At 39.4% G+C, this 21523-nt stretch overlaps 1 protein-coding gene across 4 annotated transcripts in view; it reads left to right on the top strand.

Moving 5' to 3' along the window:
• Positions 1-4237: 4237 nt before the first annotated feature.
• The window catches only part of UBE2D3 (ubiquitin conjugating enzyme E2 D3), a 28562-nt gene continuing 11276 nt past the window's right edge, over positions 4238-21523 (top strand). The window contains exons 1-3 of one of the 4 annotated variants that reach the window (XM_036341107.1): positions 4238-4375; positions 16509-16572; positions 16666-16697. In XM_036341107.1, the coding sequence (XP_036197000.1) occupies positions 4352-4375; positions 16509-16572; positions 16666-16697 (120 nt within the window). In that variant the 5' untranslated portion in view covers positions 4238-4351. Of the gene's footprint in view, positions 4376-4486; positions 4626-16508; positions 16573-16665; positions 16698-21523 lie in introns of those variants that run through there. The other 3 variants (XM_036341116.1, XM_036341126.1, XM_036341098.1) reach the window with 3 other exon arrangements.

The following is a 21523-nucleotide window of genomic DNA, read 5'->3' as shown; positions in this document are numbered from 1 at the left end:
CAATGAGCCACGCAAGGTGGGCTCATGCCTTCTTGAGGAGAGTATACTGGTGGCAATTAAGCTTTTTCTTTTTCTTTTTTAAAATATATTTTGATTTTTTTACAGAGAGGAAGGGAGAGAGACAGTCAGAAACATCAATGAGAGAGAAACATCGATCAGCTGCCTCCTGCACACCCCCCACTGGGGATGTGTCCGCAATCAAGGTACATGCCCTTGACCGGAACCGAACCTGGGACCTTTCAGTTCGCAGGCCGATGCTCTATCCACTGAGCCAAACCAGTCAGGGCTTAAGCTTTTTCTTGATGAATCACAGGAATAAGCCTACTTGACTCTACCTAACACTTTTTTAACATATAGTTCATGAATAGAAATCAGGATGTGAACCTAGATGTGAAAAAAATTACATCTTTATTTTTACTAATCTCTAACTGAAAATTCACATTTCCTTCAATTTTGAATATAAGCAACAAATCTATATCTGTGTCACCAATAGAATCACAGATACTTTATATCACAACTGTTGCAAACTCTGGAAATATTTATATTCGTCATTTCAAAAATTTGGTCTTTCTAAACCCATCACAAATGTGTTAATAAAGCATTTATTCCTATATCAATTTTTAAAAATATATTTTGTGACTATTTGAAAATGTTTTCTTTTATAATAGTATAAGTTTTATTTTATACATTTAAAAACATTATTCTGAGAAGAGTTCATGGCTTCACCAAACTGCCAAAGTGGTTTTTAGCACTAAAAAAATGCAAGAACTCTGTCCCAGTCCTCTGTGCTGTTAGTTCTGAGCATTAACATGTTTTATGATACTTTCATACTGAAGATTGTTTAAATGAAGTAATATAAATTGGCTTCTCCAAGGTAGGAATGTTTCCTACCACCCCTAAAGCCTGGCTTCTGAAAGAACAAAACAAATAGATGGGGAAATGAGTCATATAAAATTAGATTCAGATAGCATTGAAAGTAGAAACACAAAACATCCTACTTTCCTACTTTCTAAATTAAGAGATAATATGAAATCCCATTAATAAATACTCTGAAGTCAACGGCAATGGGTTCAAATTCTATTTCTGCCATTTATTAGCTGTGTGACCTTGAGATAGTAATTTAATCTCTGCATCAGTTTCTTTATTTGTAAAGGGGGTTAACAAGCATAGTATCTGGTAATGTGCTCCATAAATATTACCTTTATTATTATGCTTACAGATTTATCCCACACTATGGCCAGTTAATGTCTCACTGGTTAGTTTAATAACTTACATTTATACACCACTGCAGTCTACAGTGTCCTTTCACATACATTATGACATCTAAACGACACAATAACCCTGTGAGAAAGGACAACAGCTATTATTGTGCCTAGTTTTGTGTTGAAGAAACTAAGTAACCACACAATAGCACACATATGGGAAGCGACAGAGCCAGAAGTGAAACCTGGATTTCTCCCTCCACTCCAACTGCCTAACCGTGTTCCTACACTATTAGGTTAAAAGAAAGAGCAAGGAAACGATTATTGGTTGGGGGGCGGGGAGGCCAGGAGGCGAGCACGTTAGTGCTTTGGCTACTCGCAGTGAGTTGCTCTGACCAGAATAATCTGAGTCACCTGGAGTTTATTAGAAATGTAGAATCTCAGGCTTCATCCTGGCCCAAATCAAAATCAGCATTTCAAGGAAACCCCTAGGGGCCTAGGTGATTTCAATAGCGACCGGTTTGAGAAACACTGTTTCACTAATTGCCCTAATGACACTATTATGTTCTCTTGGACAGTATGTATTAGCTAACTTAGACCTATGAAGTTTTTACTAGGTAAGGCATTCTTGTAACAGGAAAACAACTTGCTGTTTCCCCCTTTAAAAGTGTATTTTAAAAACAAGTTTACCTTGCTGTTTAATTCTTAAAGACCTCCACGTCGTTATTGGGATCATTAAGGACTATTAGAAAACGTTAAGCAGGTCAATGCTTACCTTTAAATGCCTTTTTTAAATTGTCTTACTAACCTCTGCCAGGAAGAAACACTAGAGAGCAAAATCGCCCTCTCCAAACTTCAGACCCGGCAGATTAAAACAGGCCAATCCTGTCCTAGTATTTCTTCCCCTGGATGTTTCACTACGTATTGAGTTTTCAGACCCAAAACTTTGAATTCCTGATTGAGTTTCGCAACGCTGTGGCTCAAGGAGTGAAAACGTAACAGGAGGAAAGTAGTAAGTCTATTCCATACCTAACCCTTGGCGGATGGTGTCGGCTGCTTACAGAGACCAGCAAACAGCCCCCCCCCCATCCCCCCTTCCCCCATCTACTAAATTCACAGCTGCGCTTGACTCCTAGGCTGCTCAAGTTATGGGAACAGGTCTCTATGGGTCTGCTCTTCCCAGTATATCGATCCTCCCAGGTCAGAAATACATTAGATTTCGGCTGATGGGAGCGCCGATCAGCGGCCCGCTAGGTTCTGTTTTAAATTACGATTCCCACGCTGGGCTGCGCCTCCGCCCAATGGTCAACCGGGTCAGACCCGCAGGAGAGTCAAGAGCTCTCACCTGTTCCAACGCCAACTTCACAAGCCCGGGTCAAGCCCGACTACAAGTATCTCGCAATTAGTCCTCGGCGCCTCCCACCGCACATTCCTGATTGGGCGCGTGAGAGGGCTGTGTCGGCGCGCGCCCTGACCAGGCCGGGGAATTCCATTTCCTCTCCCTCCCACCAGCACAAGCATTCAGGGGCGGTGCTTCCCGGCCGCGGCCCGCCCCAGCGCCAACCGGTGCCTAGTGAGTCTCGCGAGAGTTTGTGGGTTTGGGGGCGGGCCCACATCCGGAAGAGTGCACAAAACTGCCCTTAAGTCATTGCAGAGCTCCAGCTCCGGGAAAGCAGCCACGAGGTTATCGCGAGAACCGCCTTCAGACCAAGTGAGAAAAACTGGGGGACGCTGCTGGGAGGGGCGTGGGGTTCTACGGCGCAGCTGCCGTTTCCTCTACCCTCCTGCTATGGACTCCTTCCGGTTCTCGATGCTTCTCTGAGTCTCAGGGTTTCCGCCGCCCCCCTACCCTTCCCCCCCGCCCCTCCCCAGCCCATGACCCGCCTCCGGCCCCTGCCCTCCCGGTCCAACCTCCGATCAGTTTTGTAAGAAGGTGCTGTTCTGTGTAAAGGAGGAAAAGTGGGTAGCGCAGACCCTTGGCCCCAGACGTGGGACGCAAACTGTCTCCCCGCACCCTTAGACGCGCCCGGCGCTCGCGACAGCGGCGTTGGCGGACGGATCCGCGGCGGTGAAGAGGCCGGCGGGGGGAGGGGCGGAGCGTGGCAGCTGGCAGTAGTTCCGTCAGAGCGGACATCTTGTGGCTGTGTCGTGCGCGTGAGCCCCGTAGGGCCGGGGAGGCACCCAGCTTCCGCGCGGGGAGGAGGCCGAGGCCGCAGCCGGAGGGAGGCCCCGGCCCCTCAGTACGCGTGGGTGTGGACGGCTCGGGGGCTGGGGAGGGGGGCCGGCTCCCTGGCCGGCCGGGGAAGAGGGGAGACGCAGGCCCCGGGCGGCCCGAGGGGCCAGCCTGCTGGGTGGGGTAGGGTGGGGAGCGCGGAGGAGCCGGGGCCGCTCCTGCTTCAGGGGGAGGGGGAATGGGCGCGTCCTCGCGCCGCCGCCGGAGCCTCTGGGGCTGCCCGGGCGCGTGGTGGCGGGGGCTGGGCGCGGGAGCGCGCTGGAAGGCGGAGTGTACGGTGGCGTCAGGGGCGACACACAAGAGCTGTGGCTGCGGGGACAGCCGCGCACATCTGGCCCCTCTCCTTGGTTCCCTTCCCCTCCCCGGCCGCGCCTCGGAGTGGGAGCCGAGGGGAGCCCGGCGCCGGCCCGGAGCCTCCCCGTCCCCCCTCCCCCGGCCTTTCTTTGCCCCAGTGACGCCGGCGCAGCGCCGACTAGGCCCCGGCTCCTCCTCTGCTGGGCGCCGGACCCTGCCCCGCACCCACCCCTTTCTCCTACGCCTCTTCCTCTCCCACCCGGTCTCTTCCTTCCGAGAGGCCGGGACGTCCGACTTGTGGCCTCCCCTCCGCTCCTCCCCGGCCCCCTTCGCCCCCTCTTCGGCCCGGAGCACGGCATAGAGGCTGTTGGTGGCTCGGCCGCGCCACCCCACCCCACCCTCCCCGGATCCCGGCGGTTTTGGGGGACCTGGACTCATCGGGGTCTCTCCGGGGCCTGTGCGAGTGCTGATCTGCTCCGTTTTTGCAAAAGGCGCCTGTGTCTGGCAGAGCCGGTGTGAGACGAAGAGACCAGCCTTGCCTGCCGCCGGGGTCATCAAGAGTTTCGGCCGGACCTCCGAGCACACACCGAGATAGTGAAGAGCCAGACGCAAAGCACAGACTATGGCGCTGAAACGGATTAATAAGGTAACCCCGGGGCCGGCCGGGACGGGGCCGTGGGGACCGGGGGCGGGGGGGGGGGGGGGGGGGGGCGACGACGGGGACGCGGCATGTTGGAAGTAGCCTGCCTGGGTCTTCCGTCCTTTGGGGGATGGGGAACGCGGACAGACTTCGTGGAGGAGGAGAGGTTTAAAGCCATTGAGCAGAGCACTCGTGGCAAGTGGGGCTCCCGCAGATGTCATGGCGCTTCCTGTTCCCAGCGCTTGAAAACTTAATTGTAAGATCAAGGTTCTGGGCTTTCCGGGGCGGAGGAAGGTGGCAGGGATCCGCGGGCCCTGGACTTTATTAGGGGTGGATTGTCTGAGCCCGGAGGGGCAGTGAGCGGGTCTGCTCAGAAACTCCTCATCGCTCGGGCTGGTTACACCAGAAGCAGAGGTGCTGGGAGGCGAGGGCTGACACAGTGTTGCCACTTCCCGTGGCTCAGGTTTTTCCCCGAAGCTATTTATCGGAAGCGCACCGGGAGCTGATGGAACCGCTCCTGGGAGCTTGCTTTCCCTGGGCTGGGGGAGGGGGCGAAGGGGGCGACGGCCGGAGGCTAAGCTTAGCTGGACCTATTTTTGCCTCAGCCCATTTAGGAGCAGCCTGTGGGAAGATTGATTCTGCTTCACGTTTGACACTAACCCGTCGGTCTCAGTTGTTGAAAAGGGGGGGGGGGGGGTTTCAAGCCTCTGGTTGAGCGGAACCTCCACCTCCGGTGGTTTAGTCTCATTTTCTTGCTCTAACTTCTATCCCGCATTTTAAGATGGCGGCTGCTTTAACTGGTTCAGGCTTTTTCCGGCATCTCCTTTTGTAAAAATATGAAATAGTATTATTTGTTTAATGTTAACTTTCACATTGGGTTGTACACTGCGCTGAGACCTCCTGCTCAATACTTAGCTATCGTCAAACTCTCAGACCGTATTTCCCTTTTTTGTAACTTGTGTATGTGTGATGTGTTTGGTTCTTGCACAATCCAGGAGGGTGGAGTATTTACAGCTAACTTGAAAAAAATGTCATGGAATAAATTCAGCCTTACTAAAACTAGGAGACAGGGGAGGTTGTAGGTTAGAATCTTTTAAAAAGGGTTGTGCATGGAAGGAAATGCAAGTTCTTGGCTTTACTAAAATAGGCCTGGAACTGATTAATTTTACATTTACGTGTCACTTTGGTGTTTATTTGAAAAAACTGCTGTATTTGACGATGAAGTTTTAGATCTTCACTCCATGTATTGATGATTTGATTTTGTTTTAGGTCATCATTGCATTGTTATTGTTGGTTTATGTAAATATAAACTTAAATATATATTTGAGAAAATGGAAAAGAAGAAGAAAACCTAGGAATTAAGGCTGAAAGGATTATTTAAACACCCTTTTCTGTGACCCCTTTGAAGGCCAGCAGCACTTTGGAGAAGTATAGTTATAGTTTACAGAATAGTTAAATACAAAAAACACAATATTTAGTACAAATCAAAACCTTTTTAATCCATGGGTGTTCAGGCCACTGAGATGTGGCATAATTTCAAGTCCATAGCTTTTTATACATGTGGAACAGAACATTTTAAAGGAGGGTCTCATTGATTTTTTTTCTTTTGCAGGTGATAACCAGCTGCTGTGACACCACTTTTAATGATTTAAAAGCTCTAGAGAGGCATTGTAATGGTTAAGAGTGTGAACTCCGGAGCAGAAATGCTCCAGTTAGAATTCTAGGGCTGGGCAAGTTGTGTGCTTCTATAAAAATGAATATTTGTTTAATATGAACAATAGATATTTGAGTGCTTAGTCTGTAGCAGGCACTGTTCTAGACACGGGATGCAACAGTGAGCAAAACAAATTTTAGATTTCTAGATTTTGTTTTTGTTTGTTTTGATTTTAGTACTGTATTAAATAGATTAATGTGTGGCTTTGAACGGGCCCCTGGCACATGACACTCAAATTATTATTACTGCTATTTTATTATCACTTTAACCTTCAAAACTTTTATTAAAGAACTGTTTTTAGCCTAGTACTCTTTGTACTTGCTTGTCATGTAAATATTTTGAAGGTGTGTATAGAATCTTGATATAATGACACCTAACAAATGGGAAAAACTTTTTTAACTCATAGAAAAGTTTTGACTTGCGTGTGCTTTGGTTGTCAGCAGTTGCTGTCAGAATTACACAGTGAAACTTTAAAAAGAAATTCAGTTCCAAGCAGAATTTTAGAAGTGGACAATTGTTGAGAGAGGGTACCTTTGTTCTAGAAATAATGAGGTCAGGTAGGCATTGATGTTTGTATGGTATTTCTTGTGTCATGTACCTATTTATTTTGAATTCTTCTTTGAAACCCTCCAAATCCAAATACTAAGATATATCTTATTATTTTAATGAAGTGCTTATTGTCCGACTATCTAACCATTGATAGTTCATTTGATTAAGCCTTTGAATTCATTTTGTCCTAAAACTTATGATTTTACAATTTTCTGTTCAAATATTTCTTAGACCAAGCAGTCTTATCAGAAAACCTTGTTTGGTTTTTGCTGTACTCTTTATTTTAGACCAGCTGTAGTATGGTCTAATGAAACTATTAAACAACAATAATCAAAAGTAGAAACTCCAAGTTGATTGGTGGTATTTGGGAGCAATACTGATTTTACTACTACTATTAAACAAAATAACTACAGTGCATGTGTTTTGGGGATATTTTAGAGAACTTGGCATAAAATATAATGTGAACCAAGCCAGCAAACATAGCTCATGCTTTGAGTCTTCACAGTGTTTCAGAAATGTGAAACACTTGTGTTAACTCATGTAATCTTATAACAACCCAAGAAAGCAGGTACAATTATTGTCCCCATTTTGAGATTAGAAATCTTTGAGACACATGTTAAAGAAAAAACACCCAGGGTAATATCAGAGTTGGGATTAGAGCCTAGGCAGGCAATCTGGCTCCACAGGGTGTCCTCTGAACCCCACTACATTGTCATGTCATTCTTTAAGTTCTTGGTATTCAAAAAAGTTTTCTTCATATATCATTCTGCTACTACTAATAGCTTGGTCATAGTATCTACTGTGTACTCAACACTGTTTCTAAACCTGTTGTATCAACTAATTTAATCTTTACAACAACCCTGAGAGATAGATGCTCTTACCATTCCATTTTATACTTAAGGAAACAGGCAGAGAGGTTAAGTTATTATAGTCACACAGCTAGTAAGTAACGAGATACAAATCAATTTACACTCTTAAACTCCATGCTGTACTGGTGTTTTGTACCATTTCATTTTCTGTTTTATAGTTAGATGAGTGTCATGTTAGTCTTGGCTACCTGAAGTAAGCCCTTTTTCTTTCATTTAGCATTGAAATGGGATTTAACTTTAAATACTGTGAAATAAATATTTAGCTAACATGAGTTTTTGAAAGTATGAGTGAATACTTTGTTGGCCTCTCTCTTCAAGGACTATGAGAACTACCATGTGCCTGACTGATCACTTAGGGATATATTGAACTTGTCCCCAGTGAGCCTTGAGGATGGATACACTGTCTTGCATGTGTTTCTTTTAAGATCCTCAAGACTTGTCTATAGCTAGCTAATTTAATGTGTAGGACAGTTGTGTAACTGAAGGATGCTTGATCATATAATGACCTCCATATTTGTTTAATTTGAAAAAGAGTGACTTACTCTTAACACCTTGTGCTTTGGTTTCATCATGTTCACCTGCAGTGTTAATTCTGGTTTTGTTATTTGTACAAATATACAGTTAAAAATTCTTGCTAGCACTAGGGGAAAAACTTATCAGATATGCCTATTGCTAATTTATGTGTTAACTCATGGGTTCAAGTGCCATTGGTTATCTAAGATAGTCAATTCTTAAGAATTTCCCAAAGCATTTTACTATAATTTCTTTCTATTAAAGAAGAGAGTAGGTTCTGATACTGAGATAAAAATGTTTCAGATTAAATTCTCAAATCCTAGATTGACTCTTGTATTTTATTATGTATGTTATTGTGTATGTGGGTTTTGACATATATTTATATGTCAGAATGCTTAGCAGAGTTTTTGAAGTATACAGGAACACAGACAGGGTCTTATCAGACTTACACTGAGTTATTTTTCTGTGGAAACAGGCATAATTTTGAAATACTCCCTAAAGGCATTTTTGGAGCCTCCCTCTAGTTGAGAACCACAGACATAGGGGATAATCATTTAGTCAATACTCACTGAGGTTTTATTCTGGCACGGTAGTCTAGTCCCAGGGGATAAAAAATAAGGAAGCCTGTCATTACCCATGAGAATCTGCTTTGAGTGGAGGAAATAAGCATTTTAAACACATGATTAGATATTTGCACCTTATATAACTTAACCGTTTAAGAATATTATAAGCCAAATAGGGGAAATATTAAGAGAAATTATAAGGGGTATCTTTATTCACATACTAGATTTACCTATAAATTATAGGTTTATCTAAATATTTTTCTCATACTACATTGTCAATGTTATAGTAAGGTTTTTGTTTTCTAACTATTTATTCCTCCTTTGCCAAAAATGTTTTGAAGTTAGTGAAATCAAATGATTTTCATTTTTTAACTGGAAATTTTGTGTTCTTGATCTGGTTTTGCTATCAGAGCAAAGAAAGTGAATATTTTATTAACCAATTTACTCCATTACGTAAGATCTATTCTTACAACTATACCCTTGGCCCTATTAGTGGGAAGGGAAAAAATTCTTAAAAAAAAAAAAAAATTGTTGTTCTACCTATTTATACATTCATTGGTTGATTCTAGTATGTGTCCTGACTGGGGATTGAACCCAAAACCTTGCCACATCAGGAGAACCCACTCTAACCAACTGACCTACTCAGCCAGGTCAAGGAAGGGGAAAATTCAGTGAAGTGTTTTATACTTTGCCCAAACATCTGATTTTTATCTCAGTTATACTTTCAATATAATCTTGTAGCATTCAGAGACTTCCAACTAACTTCATAGTTAAATTTGCTGTGTTTGACCTTTTAGGCCTCAGTTGTGGCTCATTGCTGCTTGGTTACTTGTTCATTTTCAGGATGAAATACTTGTTCATGTTAATCCTGGTCGTGTTATAATTACATGGCTAATGTGTAATTGAATATTTTCAACCAATTGACTGCTGTTAAATTTTTTCCTGTATCTATAAAATACCTTATTTGCTTTCATGGATCAAAGCTTAGAATCTAAATTTGGCTTTCTGTCTCTGCCCATTTAGATAGTGCTTACAAAAGAAGAGCTTTGAGTAATCTTAAATGACTTACCTTTAATGGTGACCTAAAGAAAGAAAATGTTAGTGTTATTCATTCAAGCCATTCTTTGTATCTTGTCTAATGAATAAACATGCTTGTCTCATCTATAATTACAATTAAACAGGAAGTTAATATCTTGTCAGTGATGTAATGAGATAGTGTGCAGCACTCGCCTCCTAGTCTAAGATAAACTTTGGGAATTTCTCACAAGTTATAAATTTCAAACTAAAACTTTTTAAAGGGACTATTTCTTTCCATTCTTAAGTCTACAGCTTTATGAAATTGTTCAGATCCCAAAATCTTTTGCCAAGCTTCATTCTTCTGAAGTAATGTCTGATAACCATATGTTTCTTAGATGTTTGTTGTTTTCTTCCTTGCCATTTGTATCTACATAAGGTATGTAGAAATTTCACAACATTAAAGTCAATAAAATTTTGTTTACTTCATAGTAAACATGATCTTTATAAGAACAATTAGAGCAGTTAATATCTTCCTGATGGGACAATTAATTGTACTGCATTTTGGCCTCTCATTGGTCTAAATATATACCCTTATACTGCTAGGTTTTAAGGGTCCTTGAGAGTGATTCTTAAAATTTTTTATAGAGTCATTCTTGTTTCCCACCTCATACCCTCATCTTCCCCAGTTCTTGAGGGTAGTACTTTGTTTCTTAATATAGGTGTAAGCAAAGAGGCCAGGACTGTCTTTATAGTGCTTGTTCACATTGCCATACAATTCTTGCCTAAGTCAAGTGGAAGTTTTTTGTTGTTTAAAAGATTTTTTAATTGATTTTTAGAGAGAGAGAAATGAGAGGGAGAGGGAGAAACATCAATGTGAGATGCATCAGCTTCCTCCTGCACACGCCCTAAGGGGATCAAGCCTGCAAGCCAGGCATGTGCCCTGATGGGGAATGGAATTCAAAACCTTCCTCAAACTAGGTTTTCTCTTATGAGCCCCCATTCCAGAAGGAATGGTCAGACTCATTACTGTTTAGTCATGTGTCTTCAGATGAGAACACTCACTGGCTTAAGTGTATCTGTTGGTTTCCTTGTCCAATGTGTCTTTTTAGGTTTTTAAAGGGACAGGAGAAGCAAATTTTCCAGTGGGGGAAGGCGTGAATTCTCACACTAGCCAGGTGTGCAGGTTTTAGGAGAAGCAATTCAGAGGAAGGTTATCCCAAAAGAAAATTTCCCTGAAAGAGCACATCATGGCAAAGTGATGCCTAACCTTCATGGGGTTTTTTAATGGGCAGTACAGTTTTTAGCCTTGTACCCTAATTGTATGTCCTTGATCCATCTTAGTGTTCTTTCAAGGTGAGTGGAGCCTATAGCAATTATTAGTGTGTATCAATTTTCCCCTGCCAACTACTTTCCTATTTCTGTGGTCTTGGTAGTTAGCCAAGAACCCACCTGCTTGGGCGGGGGGGGGGGGGGGGGGGGGGGTATGAAGACTTTACAGGTCTTATATGTGTGCTGTTTATTCAGGTGCTTGCCACTGTTCCTCTCTACTATGAAACTAAGAGTTAATTTTAGTTCTTTATATAATTTTTAAAATTGTTTTTGTCTCAAAGTATGTGAGACTTAGGCTCTAAAGTCATTCATAAGGTGAAAACCAAAGACAGAATTGCTTTAGAAAATTACTTTTAGTGGCTTTATTGGAAATTGATCTCCCAATTTAGTAAATACAGTCTCCTCTTACAGTGGAACAGATGTTCTCATTTGTCTTTCATTTAAAGGCCATGTAACTTAAAAAATAGGTAACACTAAATTCGCACTGAGGGTAATAGGTGCAAACTGAATAGTTATGGAGGAACCGATCCTAGTAAAGCATCAGTTTCCCCTATCTTGTTTAACCTGAAGCACCTATTTCTTCAGTCGAGTAGAGATTTATGTCGATATGGTTGAAATTTTTTTTCTCCAATTTTGCCAGATGCTATATTAAATACTTTATCTTTGATATATCTTTGTTGGAAAGTACACTTGAGAAAGCATTCTTTTTGGAACCTATCCCTAGACCTATTTTTCAAGTTATCTAGCGGATACACTATTTTGGCCTCCTACCTGAAGCTTAGCATGTCCTACACTTGAACTCAGTCTTTTCTTTCTCCTAATAAGGAGCTCTAATATAAAGTAGAAGTAAGGACTATTTCCATTTAGGTAATGTTCTCTCAACTGAATTGCTATTACAGGTTTCTAATATGATTTCCTGTTATTTGTATTTATTATATTTATATTATAGTACGGATTCCTACAGAATGGGGGTGAGAGGAGCATCTGTGATACTATCTAGTAGTGTGTGAAAAGGTGGAGAAATGGCAGAAACCAAATTTGAGATAATGTTAACTACCTCTTGGAGAAAGGCAATGGAATCTGGGTAGTACGGGAGAGATTTTCAGTTATATCTGGATCATTTATTTATATATATATTTATATTTATACACACGCACACGCACGCTAGAGGCCTGGGTGCAACAAAATTTGTGCATGGGTAGGGTCCCTAGACCTGGCTGACGATCAGGGCGGATTGGGGCCTTCTGGCTGCTGGCCGGGGCCTCCCTTTGCCAGCTGCAGGCCAGGGTCTCCCTTCCCTGGCTGCAGCTTTCCTTCCTTCTACCTTGCCCCCTGGTGGTCAGCGCACGCCATAGTGAGCAATCTAACTCCCAAGGGAACAGTTTGCATATTAGCCTTTCATATATATATAGATGGATAGGTTTTTAAATATATTTTTATTGATTTCAGAGAGGAAGAAGGAGAGAGAGAGAAACATCAATGATGAGGGAGAATCATTGATCGATCTGGATCAAGCCTGCAACCCGGGCCTGTGCCCTTGACTGAATTTGAACCTGGATCCTTCAGTCCGCAGGCTGATAGCTCTATCCACTGAGCCAAATCAGCTAGGGCCATTTTTTATATTTGAACAAAGTAGTAAAAATGTTAAGCTTTACTTAACTATCAAGCTGGACACACAAATAATATACATACTTTAGGATATCATTTAATTTAAAAAATTAAAAGAACCATTTTGGGTGTACTATTGCTAGTATGTTAAAAAACCAAAACATGATTTGTCTTACTCCTGCTTAAAAACTATCCATGACTTCCCATTGTCTTTGAGATAATCTTGGACACAATATTCAAGGCTCTGAAAAGATTCAGCCCTGATTAATTTTTCTGGCCACACCTGCTGCTCCCTTACTGTAACCTGTTGTCTATGATATACCAAAATACAATCAAATTTTTACAACCTGTGTTCTTGCACATTCTGTCTTTGAATGAGTTTCTCTATTTAAAATGCTTATCCCTCCATCAGGAATCGGTTCAAATGTCATGTTGTAGTCCCAGGCAAAGCATTTGAATGCCTTTAAGTGCCTAGGTTGTTGAAATGTAATTTTTTGTTTTTGCATTATGCCTACTTTTATGTTAGCTCAGTCTATTGGGAGTGGCGTTCATGCTTTTTTTTATCTTGGTGTGTTCAGACCTAACATGCTTAAAAGGTTGTTTTCATACTAATGAATAAATGTTTTGGTGGTGAAACTTTAGCTAATAGCTAATGTTACATTTTTCATTTTTAGAAATGGGTTTAAATGAATCTCTAGTTTCTGTGATTAGATTGAAAGTTACCTCTTTGCTAGACCAGACATGTAACTTCTTCCTGTCCCTCCAATTTAATTTTGAGACTTGATTTAGTTTTCTTAAATGTTTTCCAGCAGTACTTGAGCATTACTTGAATGTTTTAGTGGGATAAAATCTGTATAATTGGTAATGGGTTCCATTAGCACTCTGCTTAAATGAGTCTATTTTTGTTTCTGGATTTACTCGAAGGAAAACTGGTGGTAGTTAACAATCAAGGCAACAGGTAGCTATAGGAACCAGAGCAAGCTATAACTTCGGAGCCTGAAATTGCCTATCTATATGCCATATCAGCTTTTGGCTTTCTGTCACCCAATGTGGTCTCTTTTTCTTTGGGTTCGCCATGTAATTTCAGGGCACATGCTTGCCAACAGTTCTGAGCCACATTCGTAATGGGACCTAGTTAGAGAAGGGAGAAATGTTACTTCTAGCTTCAGTTTGAAAAATCTTGGGCAGGTATACATGGACAAACTGATAAAGTCAAGTTGTGGCTTTGGTTACTTTCCAACTCTAAGCTAATCACTGAGGCTGAAGGAACAAATTCCACGATTAGCCCTAAGTAAGTGGTTTTTGGTGGCTGACAGATCACCCACACTATAATCACATGTTTGGAGTAAGGGAAAGTAGGATAAGATGGATTATTGAGTAGACAAAATGTCTGCTGTATAGAAGAACACATCTAAGAAGACTTTACTATGCTTTTTTCTCCTCTGCTAAGATATTTTTATATCTATTTGCTTGTGCTATGGACATAATAATGTATGACAATTATTATCTTAGAAGTAAATGCTGTTACCTGATTTAAAAACCTGTTTTGATCCTTAAAATAATTTAGGTCACTTTTTAATGTTCAATTTAAGTAGATTTTAGTACATAAATTAATTGGCCTGATTTCAGGTCTTTTGATTATTCAGAGGTGTCTTGGTCATGCAAAATAAGGCATTTAGAAATTAAGCAATGAGAACCTGCAGATAATGGGAGTAAAGAGTTGAAAACCGCCCTAACCGGTTTGGCTCAGTGGATAGAGCATCGGCCTGCAGACTGAAGGGTCCCAGGTTCGATTCCAGTCAAGGGCATGTACCGTGGTTGCGGGCATATCCCCAGTAGGGGGTGTGCAAGGAGGCAGCTGATGGATGTTTCTCTCGTGATGTTTCTAACTCTCTATTCCCTCTCCCTTCTTCTCTGAAAAAAAAAATCAGTAAAATACATTTTTTTTAAAAAGTTGAAATTCATTGTTAACTAGCTGAAATTAGACCTTTACTCTAAAGGAGTGATAATGGCAACATATAAAGGCTTAGTGATTCATAAATATCAGAGTGCAAAAAAACTGTAAGAAATATTTTCTTGATCTAATTCTTAATTAAAATGTGTAACTTTCAAGTAGTATATTAATACAGTATTCTAGGTCAACTTATATATTCTTGAACGTTTATTGTAATGAAGTTGTTTTAACATTACTATATTTTGTTAAAACAACTGTCATTGGTTTTTATTTAAAAATAACTGCTGGGTATTTTTCTTCAGGTATTTTTTAACAAGCTCATTATACTCAGAACATAATGTATTTATTCAGTACATAATTTGGGGTAGATCAATGTAAGAAACTCATTTTTTGTAATAATTGAATTCAAATGCTTACTGGACATTTTTAGGTAGAACCACATGAAATTGCAGTTTCTAGGGAAAAGGAGCTTAGTGTGTCACTTCCTTGGGACCCTCTCCCTACGTGGGAGCCTGTATTTGTTCCCCAATAAATTTCCACCTTTCCAAATAAAAAATTTTGCAGTTTCTGTTGTTTAAAATGGTCAAATATTAGTACAGTGGGGCCTTGGACTTACGAGTGTCCCGACTAATGAGTTTCTTGAGATACCAGCTGTCTCTCGGCCGATTTTTTGCTTTGAGTTGACAGAGTAATTTGAGTTAATGAGCTCCCTAATAAGCTCAGTCTCGGAACGAATTAAACTCGTAAGTCAAGGCCCCACTGTAATTTTATATGACTCAGGCTAATAGCATGGTTTCTTTAAAACCCCATCTACACATATTTCTTGAACTGCTGATCTTGTGTTATGGCAGTATAATTGCTAAACAACTGCATTATAGACAGCTAATCATAAAGATTCCTTACAGACAAAAGATTTAAGGGCTAATGCTTTAATATGTAGCCTATTAATGAAGCAATATTGCTTATTAATAAACAAATTATGAGTGCCTACTCAGGATGGGTGGTATGAAAGTGGTCTGCTTGTTGGTGAGTACCTAGTACATCATACGCCAGGTTGTGTGCCAAAGTGCTTTAACTCTCATTCATCTTCTCCAAACTTCTATACAAATAGACATTGCTATTTTAGAGATGATGAAATAAACCTAGGAAATAGTGGGTCTAGATTGGATTAAAAGTAAGACTTCAAAATGATACGCTATTCAAGGAGGACATAATGTTCTTATTTCAGGATGGTATGTTTGAGCATTTGAATTGGATGTGTAAGTGTTAGATCTTTATGTTCCTTAAGCAAAGAGGGAAGTAGGCTGCATAAGTTAGCTTCTGGTTTCTCTTCTTTTTAGTGGGCTAGTTACACAATAGAGTTTATTGTGTAAGTTTTAGAACATAAGAAAATTCTGGGTTCATATAAGACTATGCTTGATTCTTACAATAAAGTACATATATCTTGAAATGGTGTTAAAGTAGATTGTCATTATAATAAAAGTGGCTGATCATGGAATGCAAATAATTGTTATATAAGACTTGATCTAGCCTGTGAAAAAATCATTTGCCCAATAATGGATAGATGATTAATTCAAGTTGCCAGTACACTTTTTACTCAATAAAACCAAACTAATACTTATTTCAGAATAAATTGATACTTTGTAAGTTGTTTCTTAAAAGTTGAAATATGGACGGTTTCTCTTAATCTCTTGTTTAACCCTGAGATAAGAGTTCCTGTAACTCCTACTGATCAGAATCAAAAGTGTTTGGAATGAATTTATGTTAAACATGAGAGTATACTTATGTAGGAAGCATAAGGGTCTGGTCTGATACTATATCATCCTAGCATTGTGAATCCTGGGATCTTTCTGGCTGTCTTGATTACCTTATAAGCAGTTGTGGTGTGACTTTCAGAAGCAAATTAGCAGAGTGTATCAGAACAAATTTTTCCCAGGTTTTATTGAAAATGGGGTCTGGGTATAAGCAAATTGACTCTTTGCTTATTATAATTTGCTTATTATAATTTTCTGCTTTGGTGTAGGAACTTAGTGATTTGGCCCGTGACCCTCCAGCACAGTGTTCTGCAGGTCCAGTTGGGGATGATAGTAAGTAACTTTCAAGTTGATTTTTATGGCTAATTTCATAAAAGCTTTACATTTTTAGATAACAAGAGTTTTTTTGTTTTGTTTTGATTTTAGTGTTTCATTGGCAAGCCACAATTATGGGACCTGTAAGTATTAACAATTTAAAATTTTGTGCTTAAAATTCAGCATCCATCTAGTTGTAATTTTTAACTTAGTCTTTACGTTTCTTGTATTACATTGTAATTCTGTTTTGAATATGCCATAGTTGTACTTTTCTTTTGAAAGAAAGAGTAATTAAATGAATTAGTCATTTGTTATGTATACTATGTGGGTGTCCCTGTGGTCTAGAGTATAGCATCTCTTAACCTACCAAATATCTCTTCACATCGATCTAGTTTTCTTTCATAGCAGTATAAAGCATTGTCACAGAGTTTCCTGTTATTTGTACAGCCAATTAATTAACTGGCTCTACCAGGGTGTTACTCAAAAGATTATTCAGTTAACATCCCCAAATCTAGTTTTAATTGTATTATTTTTATATTTGATTCTTTCTGGAACTTTTGGTATTATACAAAATTTGAATATTTTTAGGTAGAAAGAGATATTTTGAATACAGCAAAATTCCTTTCTATCCTGGGTAGATAAGAAACTGTATATGCTGGATAATTGAATATTCAGAATTATGGATACCATCTAAGAATTGCACAGAATTAGAATGCAGTAAAACATCCTGGGGTAAGACTGTATCTTGAACAATACTTAACACTTTTTTTTTACGTGGAAGGCACTTTCAGATTTCTATACTATTCTGTGTGTCATAACTGAATTTTCTGTTTTCTTCCCTTTTTGATTTAATCTCAACATAAATGGCAATAAGGTATTAGGGAAGATAACGGTCAATAAGTAGATGTTTATAATTCTAAAAGACCTTTGGAAAAGTTGGCCAACAGATGGATTGGATCAAAAAGTGTTTTTCAGCAGTTCTGATTTTGATAATTTCAATCTTTTTTTCTATCTCAGCCAATGTGAGCCCCCTGCCTGTGTGCTGTTAAGGATACAATAGACACAATTCCTCTCAAGCTTTAAGAAATTTAAATGTACTGGGAGAGACAGGCAATTAAAACATGAGAAATAAGTAATACGTGACGTGCTTAGTAGGAGAAATAAATTGAGTTAGAGTAATTATGAAATGTTTTGACCCTAGAGGTAAAGAGATTAAGAATCAAATCAAACTTGGGGGATTGTATTTAGTTTAATAATTTGAATAGATGTGAGTTATACTAATATCTAACAAATCAGGATTATTCATTCCCAATATCAAGAGCAATTTTTACTGCTTTATTTTACTTTTAAAGTGATTCTGTCTGATTTGGTAACAGAATTGTTATATATATATATTTTTCAATATATATAATTTACTAGCGGCTTTACCCACTTTGGTCCATGAAGTGTTTTAAAAGCTGATAATCTCCGCAGTTAAAAAAACAAAACCCTGACTAGGCTCTCATTCCCACGAGCAAAAATGGCTTGGGACAGAGTGGCAGCTGGTTCCCTTTTTAATATGGGGTTTGTCGTAGTTCTACCAGATTTACTTTATTTTGCCTACCTAGATAGAATCTGTAGGCACTTGAAATTGCAATTTCTAGAATTTTCCCATTGTAGATCACCCAATTTTCAAAGCAAAGAATTCAGTAGAACTCATTATCATATCTATCAAATAAAGCTCATCTTTGATCCAGAGGGTGCTTTGAGATAATTTTATTATAAAAATTAGTTGTCAGTATTAATACCCGAAAGAGTTGGTAATCAACTCTTTGGTGTGCATAATAAATCAGCTCTTAAAACCAGTGTAATGTTTTTCTGCTTGACTTGAGATTTCACTTATTATTCTGTTCCAAAAGTAAGGAATATACCTATAGTAAAGTTAAAGTGAAACATAAATGAGTAGTTTATGCTAGTAATTTTTCAGCGAATAGAAGATAGAAAATTGCTTACCCTGACAATTTTTTAAACTCTTTACTTCATTGCTTTTATTTGCAAAAAAATCTTCATTTTATATATTTTAGATTATGGCTATTCTTGCTAAATTATTTTTCAGGAGCTGTTTGTTAATCCTCACCCCAGGATTCCCCCCCCCCCCCCCCCCCTTAATTTTTAGAGAGTGGAAGAGAGTGAGGGGGAGAGAGAGGTAGAGAAACATCCTTGTGAGGAACACGTTGATTGGTTGTCTCCTGCGAGCCCTGATCAGGTCAGGAATCAAACCTGCAACAGAGATACATGCCCTGGCTTCAGCAGCCTTTTAATATAATATTAGTGACTAGTTGTTTTCTGCTTTTAAAAGGACAGTAATTTGGTTTTCAGAACTATTTAAATATTCCCTGATTAACAAAAGCAAAATATTTAAGCCGCAACTACAGTTTTGCTTTGGCTGCATTATTTTCTGAAATGTACTTGTTTTCTAAGAGATTATTTCTTACTACTTGGATAATTTCAGGAAGTAGTCAAAGGTTACAAAAACTCACCCAAAATACCAATCTTGTCCTCTTTATAAGTAAGCACTGAAGTTTAAGTGCTGACTTGTAAGTAATTAATGATTATCATTGATAAAACAGCTCGTTATATTTTTGGCTTTTGATACCATCTTTATGTCAAAACATAATAATTTGATTAGGTAAATATACCTTATACCTTATTTTGTTAGTACAGTGGGGCCTTGACTTAACGAGTGTACCGACTAACGAGTTTTTTGAGATACCAGCTGTCTCTCTGCCGATTTTTTTGCTTTGAGTTGACAGAGTAATTTGAGTTAACGAACTCCTTAACGAGCTCAGTCTAGGAACAAATTAAACTCGTAAGTCAAGGCCCCACTGTATGCCTACCTTATATGTGATACAGATGTGACCTAAAAGAACAGGGCAAGTGGTGACGTAACAACCCATAATTGCAGATTTGCTGGAAGAACAAATAGTAACAAAATTATTTTTGCTTGGAGTATTTTTTAGTTAAGTTAAAGTAATGACAGTGCCAAGGAACTCAAGATTTTTGACTTTCTAAGGAATAGAACATCTAATAAATTTTAGTACAGAGTCACTGTTGAATTTTAGTGGATTATAGTCAGGAATAGCTGTTGGTCATTAGAAGTTACGAGGCAAAAACGTTTGGTTCTAATTCAGAGGTTCTCAACCTGTGGGCCGCGACCCCTTTGGGGGTCAAACGACCCTTTCATAGGGGTCGCCTAAGACCATCGAAAACATATATAATTACATATTGTTTTTGTGATTAATCACTATGCTTTAATTATGTTCAATTTGTAACAATGAAAATACATCCTAAATATCAGATATTTACATTACGATTCATAACTAGCAAAATTACAGTTATGAAGTAGCAACGAAAATAATTTTATGGTTGGGGGTCACCACAACATGAGGAACTGTATTAAAGGGTCGTAGCATTAGGAAGGTTGAGAACCACTGTTCTAATTATATGTGTTAGCATATTCTTTTTGAAGGTAACATAAAAAGTAAACCTTTGAAAGAATTAACAGAGCATTGCTTAGTTAGGCAATTTTTAAAACTTTGGCTGGTAATTCCTATTAAGAATTGATGAGTTGAAAAATTAACTTGCCTATTGTTTCTGATATTTACATGCCTGATTTTTCTTTAATTGGAAATGGAGCTGTCAGAAAGATATTTTGAAATTCTTTGGAAAACCACACTGACTTCTACCTAATCTATGATGAAGCCATAGAAGAAAGTACAGGCATACCTCAGAGGTATTGTGGGTTAGATTCCAGACCACCTCAATAAAGCTGATATCACAATAAAGTGAGTCATAATCTTTTTGCTGGTAAGCTGTCTTGGCTTCAAATTGTTTTAAAAAACAAAGTGACATCCCTGAAGTGTAGTAAAATGAGGTATGGCTGTACCATAATTGTGAATAATGTAACCATTGGTAGCCTGAGCAAAATCAGCCACGAAAACCATCTGAAATAATTGGGTCATTGGTATTTTATTAGTTCATTTTCCATTTATATATTAGGTCATTTCTTGCAAAATCTAATGGATACATAAAAACTCTTCCCTTCAGTACCTTGCTCTTTAAGAAGCTTTGTAGCCCTAACCGGTTTAGCTCAATGGATAAAGCGTTGGCTTGCGGACTGAAGGGTCTCAGGTTCGATTCCGGTCAAGGGCATGTACCTTGGTTGTGGGCACATCCCTAGTAGGGGGTGTGTAGGAGGCAACTGATCGATGTTTCTAACTCTCTATCCCTCTCCCTTCCTCTTTAGAAAAAAATCAATTATATATATATATATATATATATATATATATATATTTTTTTTTTTTTTAAAGAAGCTTTGTAGTCTAGTGGAAAAGGGAACTACAAGTAAATAAGTTACAAGAATGTTGGGCATAGTAACTGTAGAGTTGGGGGTATAAGAGAGGGGCAGCCAGCAGATTGGACTGTAGGAAGGCAGTATTTAGGTATGGTCCTGCAGATAAAGAAGATAAGGACATGTCAGAATATTTCAAGTAGGGGGTAAAGGACATATGAAGCATACTTACTTATGTGCAGTAATGAGCATATTTTGGAGGAAAATTAAGCTGACTTCGTTGGTGGGAACCAGATCATAAAGCACCTTGGGTGATTTGGACTTTGAACTTTATCTTGAAAGCTGTACTAGATTTCAAGCAGAGTAATAACTTGTATCTTTTTAAAAAATATATATATATTTTAAAGGTTTTTTACAGAGAGGAAGGGAGAGGGATAGAGAGTAAGAAACATCGATGGGAGAGAAACATCGATCAGCTGCCTCCTGCACACCCCCTACTGGGGCAACCAAGGTACATGCCCTTGACCGGAATCAAACCTGGGACCCTTCAGTCCACAGGCCGACACTCTATCCACTGAGCCAAACGGGTTAGGGCTATAACTTGTATCTTTAAAAGACTACTTCAGCAACAGGGCAAAG

Source organism: Myotis myotis, unplaced genomic scaffold (assembly GCF_014108235.1).
Source record: "Myotis myotis isolate mMyoMyo1 unplaced genomic scaffold, mMyoMyo1.p scaffold_m19_p_1, whole genome shotgun sequence".
NCBI classification, from domain to species: Eukaryota; Metazoa; Chordata; class Mammalia; order Chiroptera; family Vespertilionidae; genus Myotis; species Myotis myotis.
The sequence above is the reverse complement of the archived record's forward strand: the minus strand, read 5'-3'. Positions and strand labels throughout refer to the sequence as shown.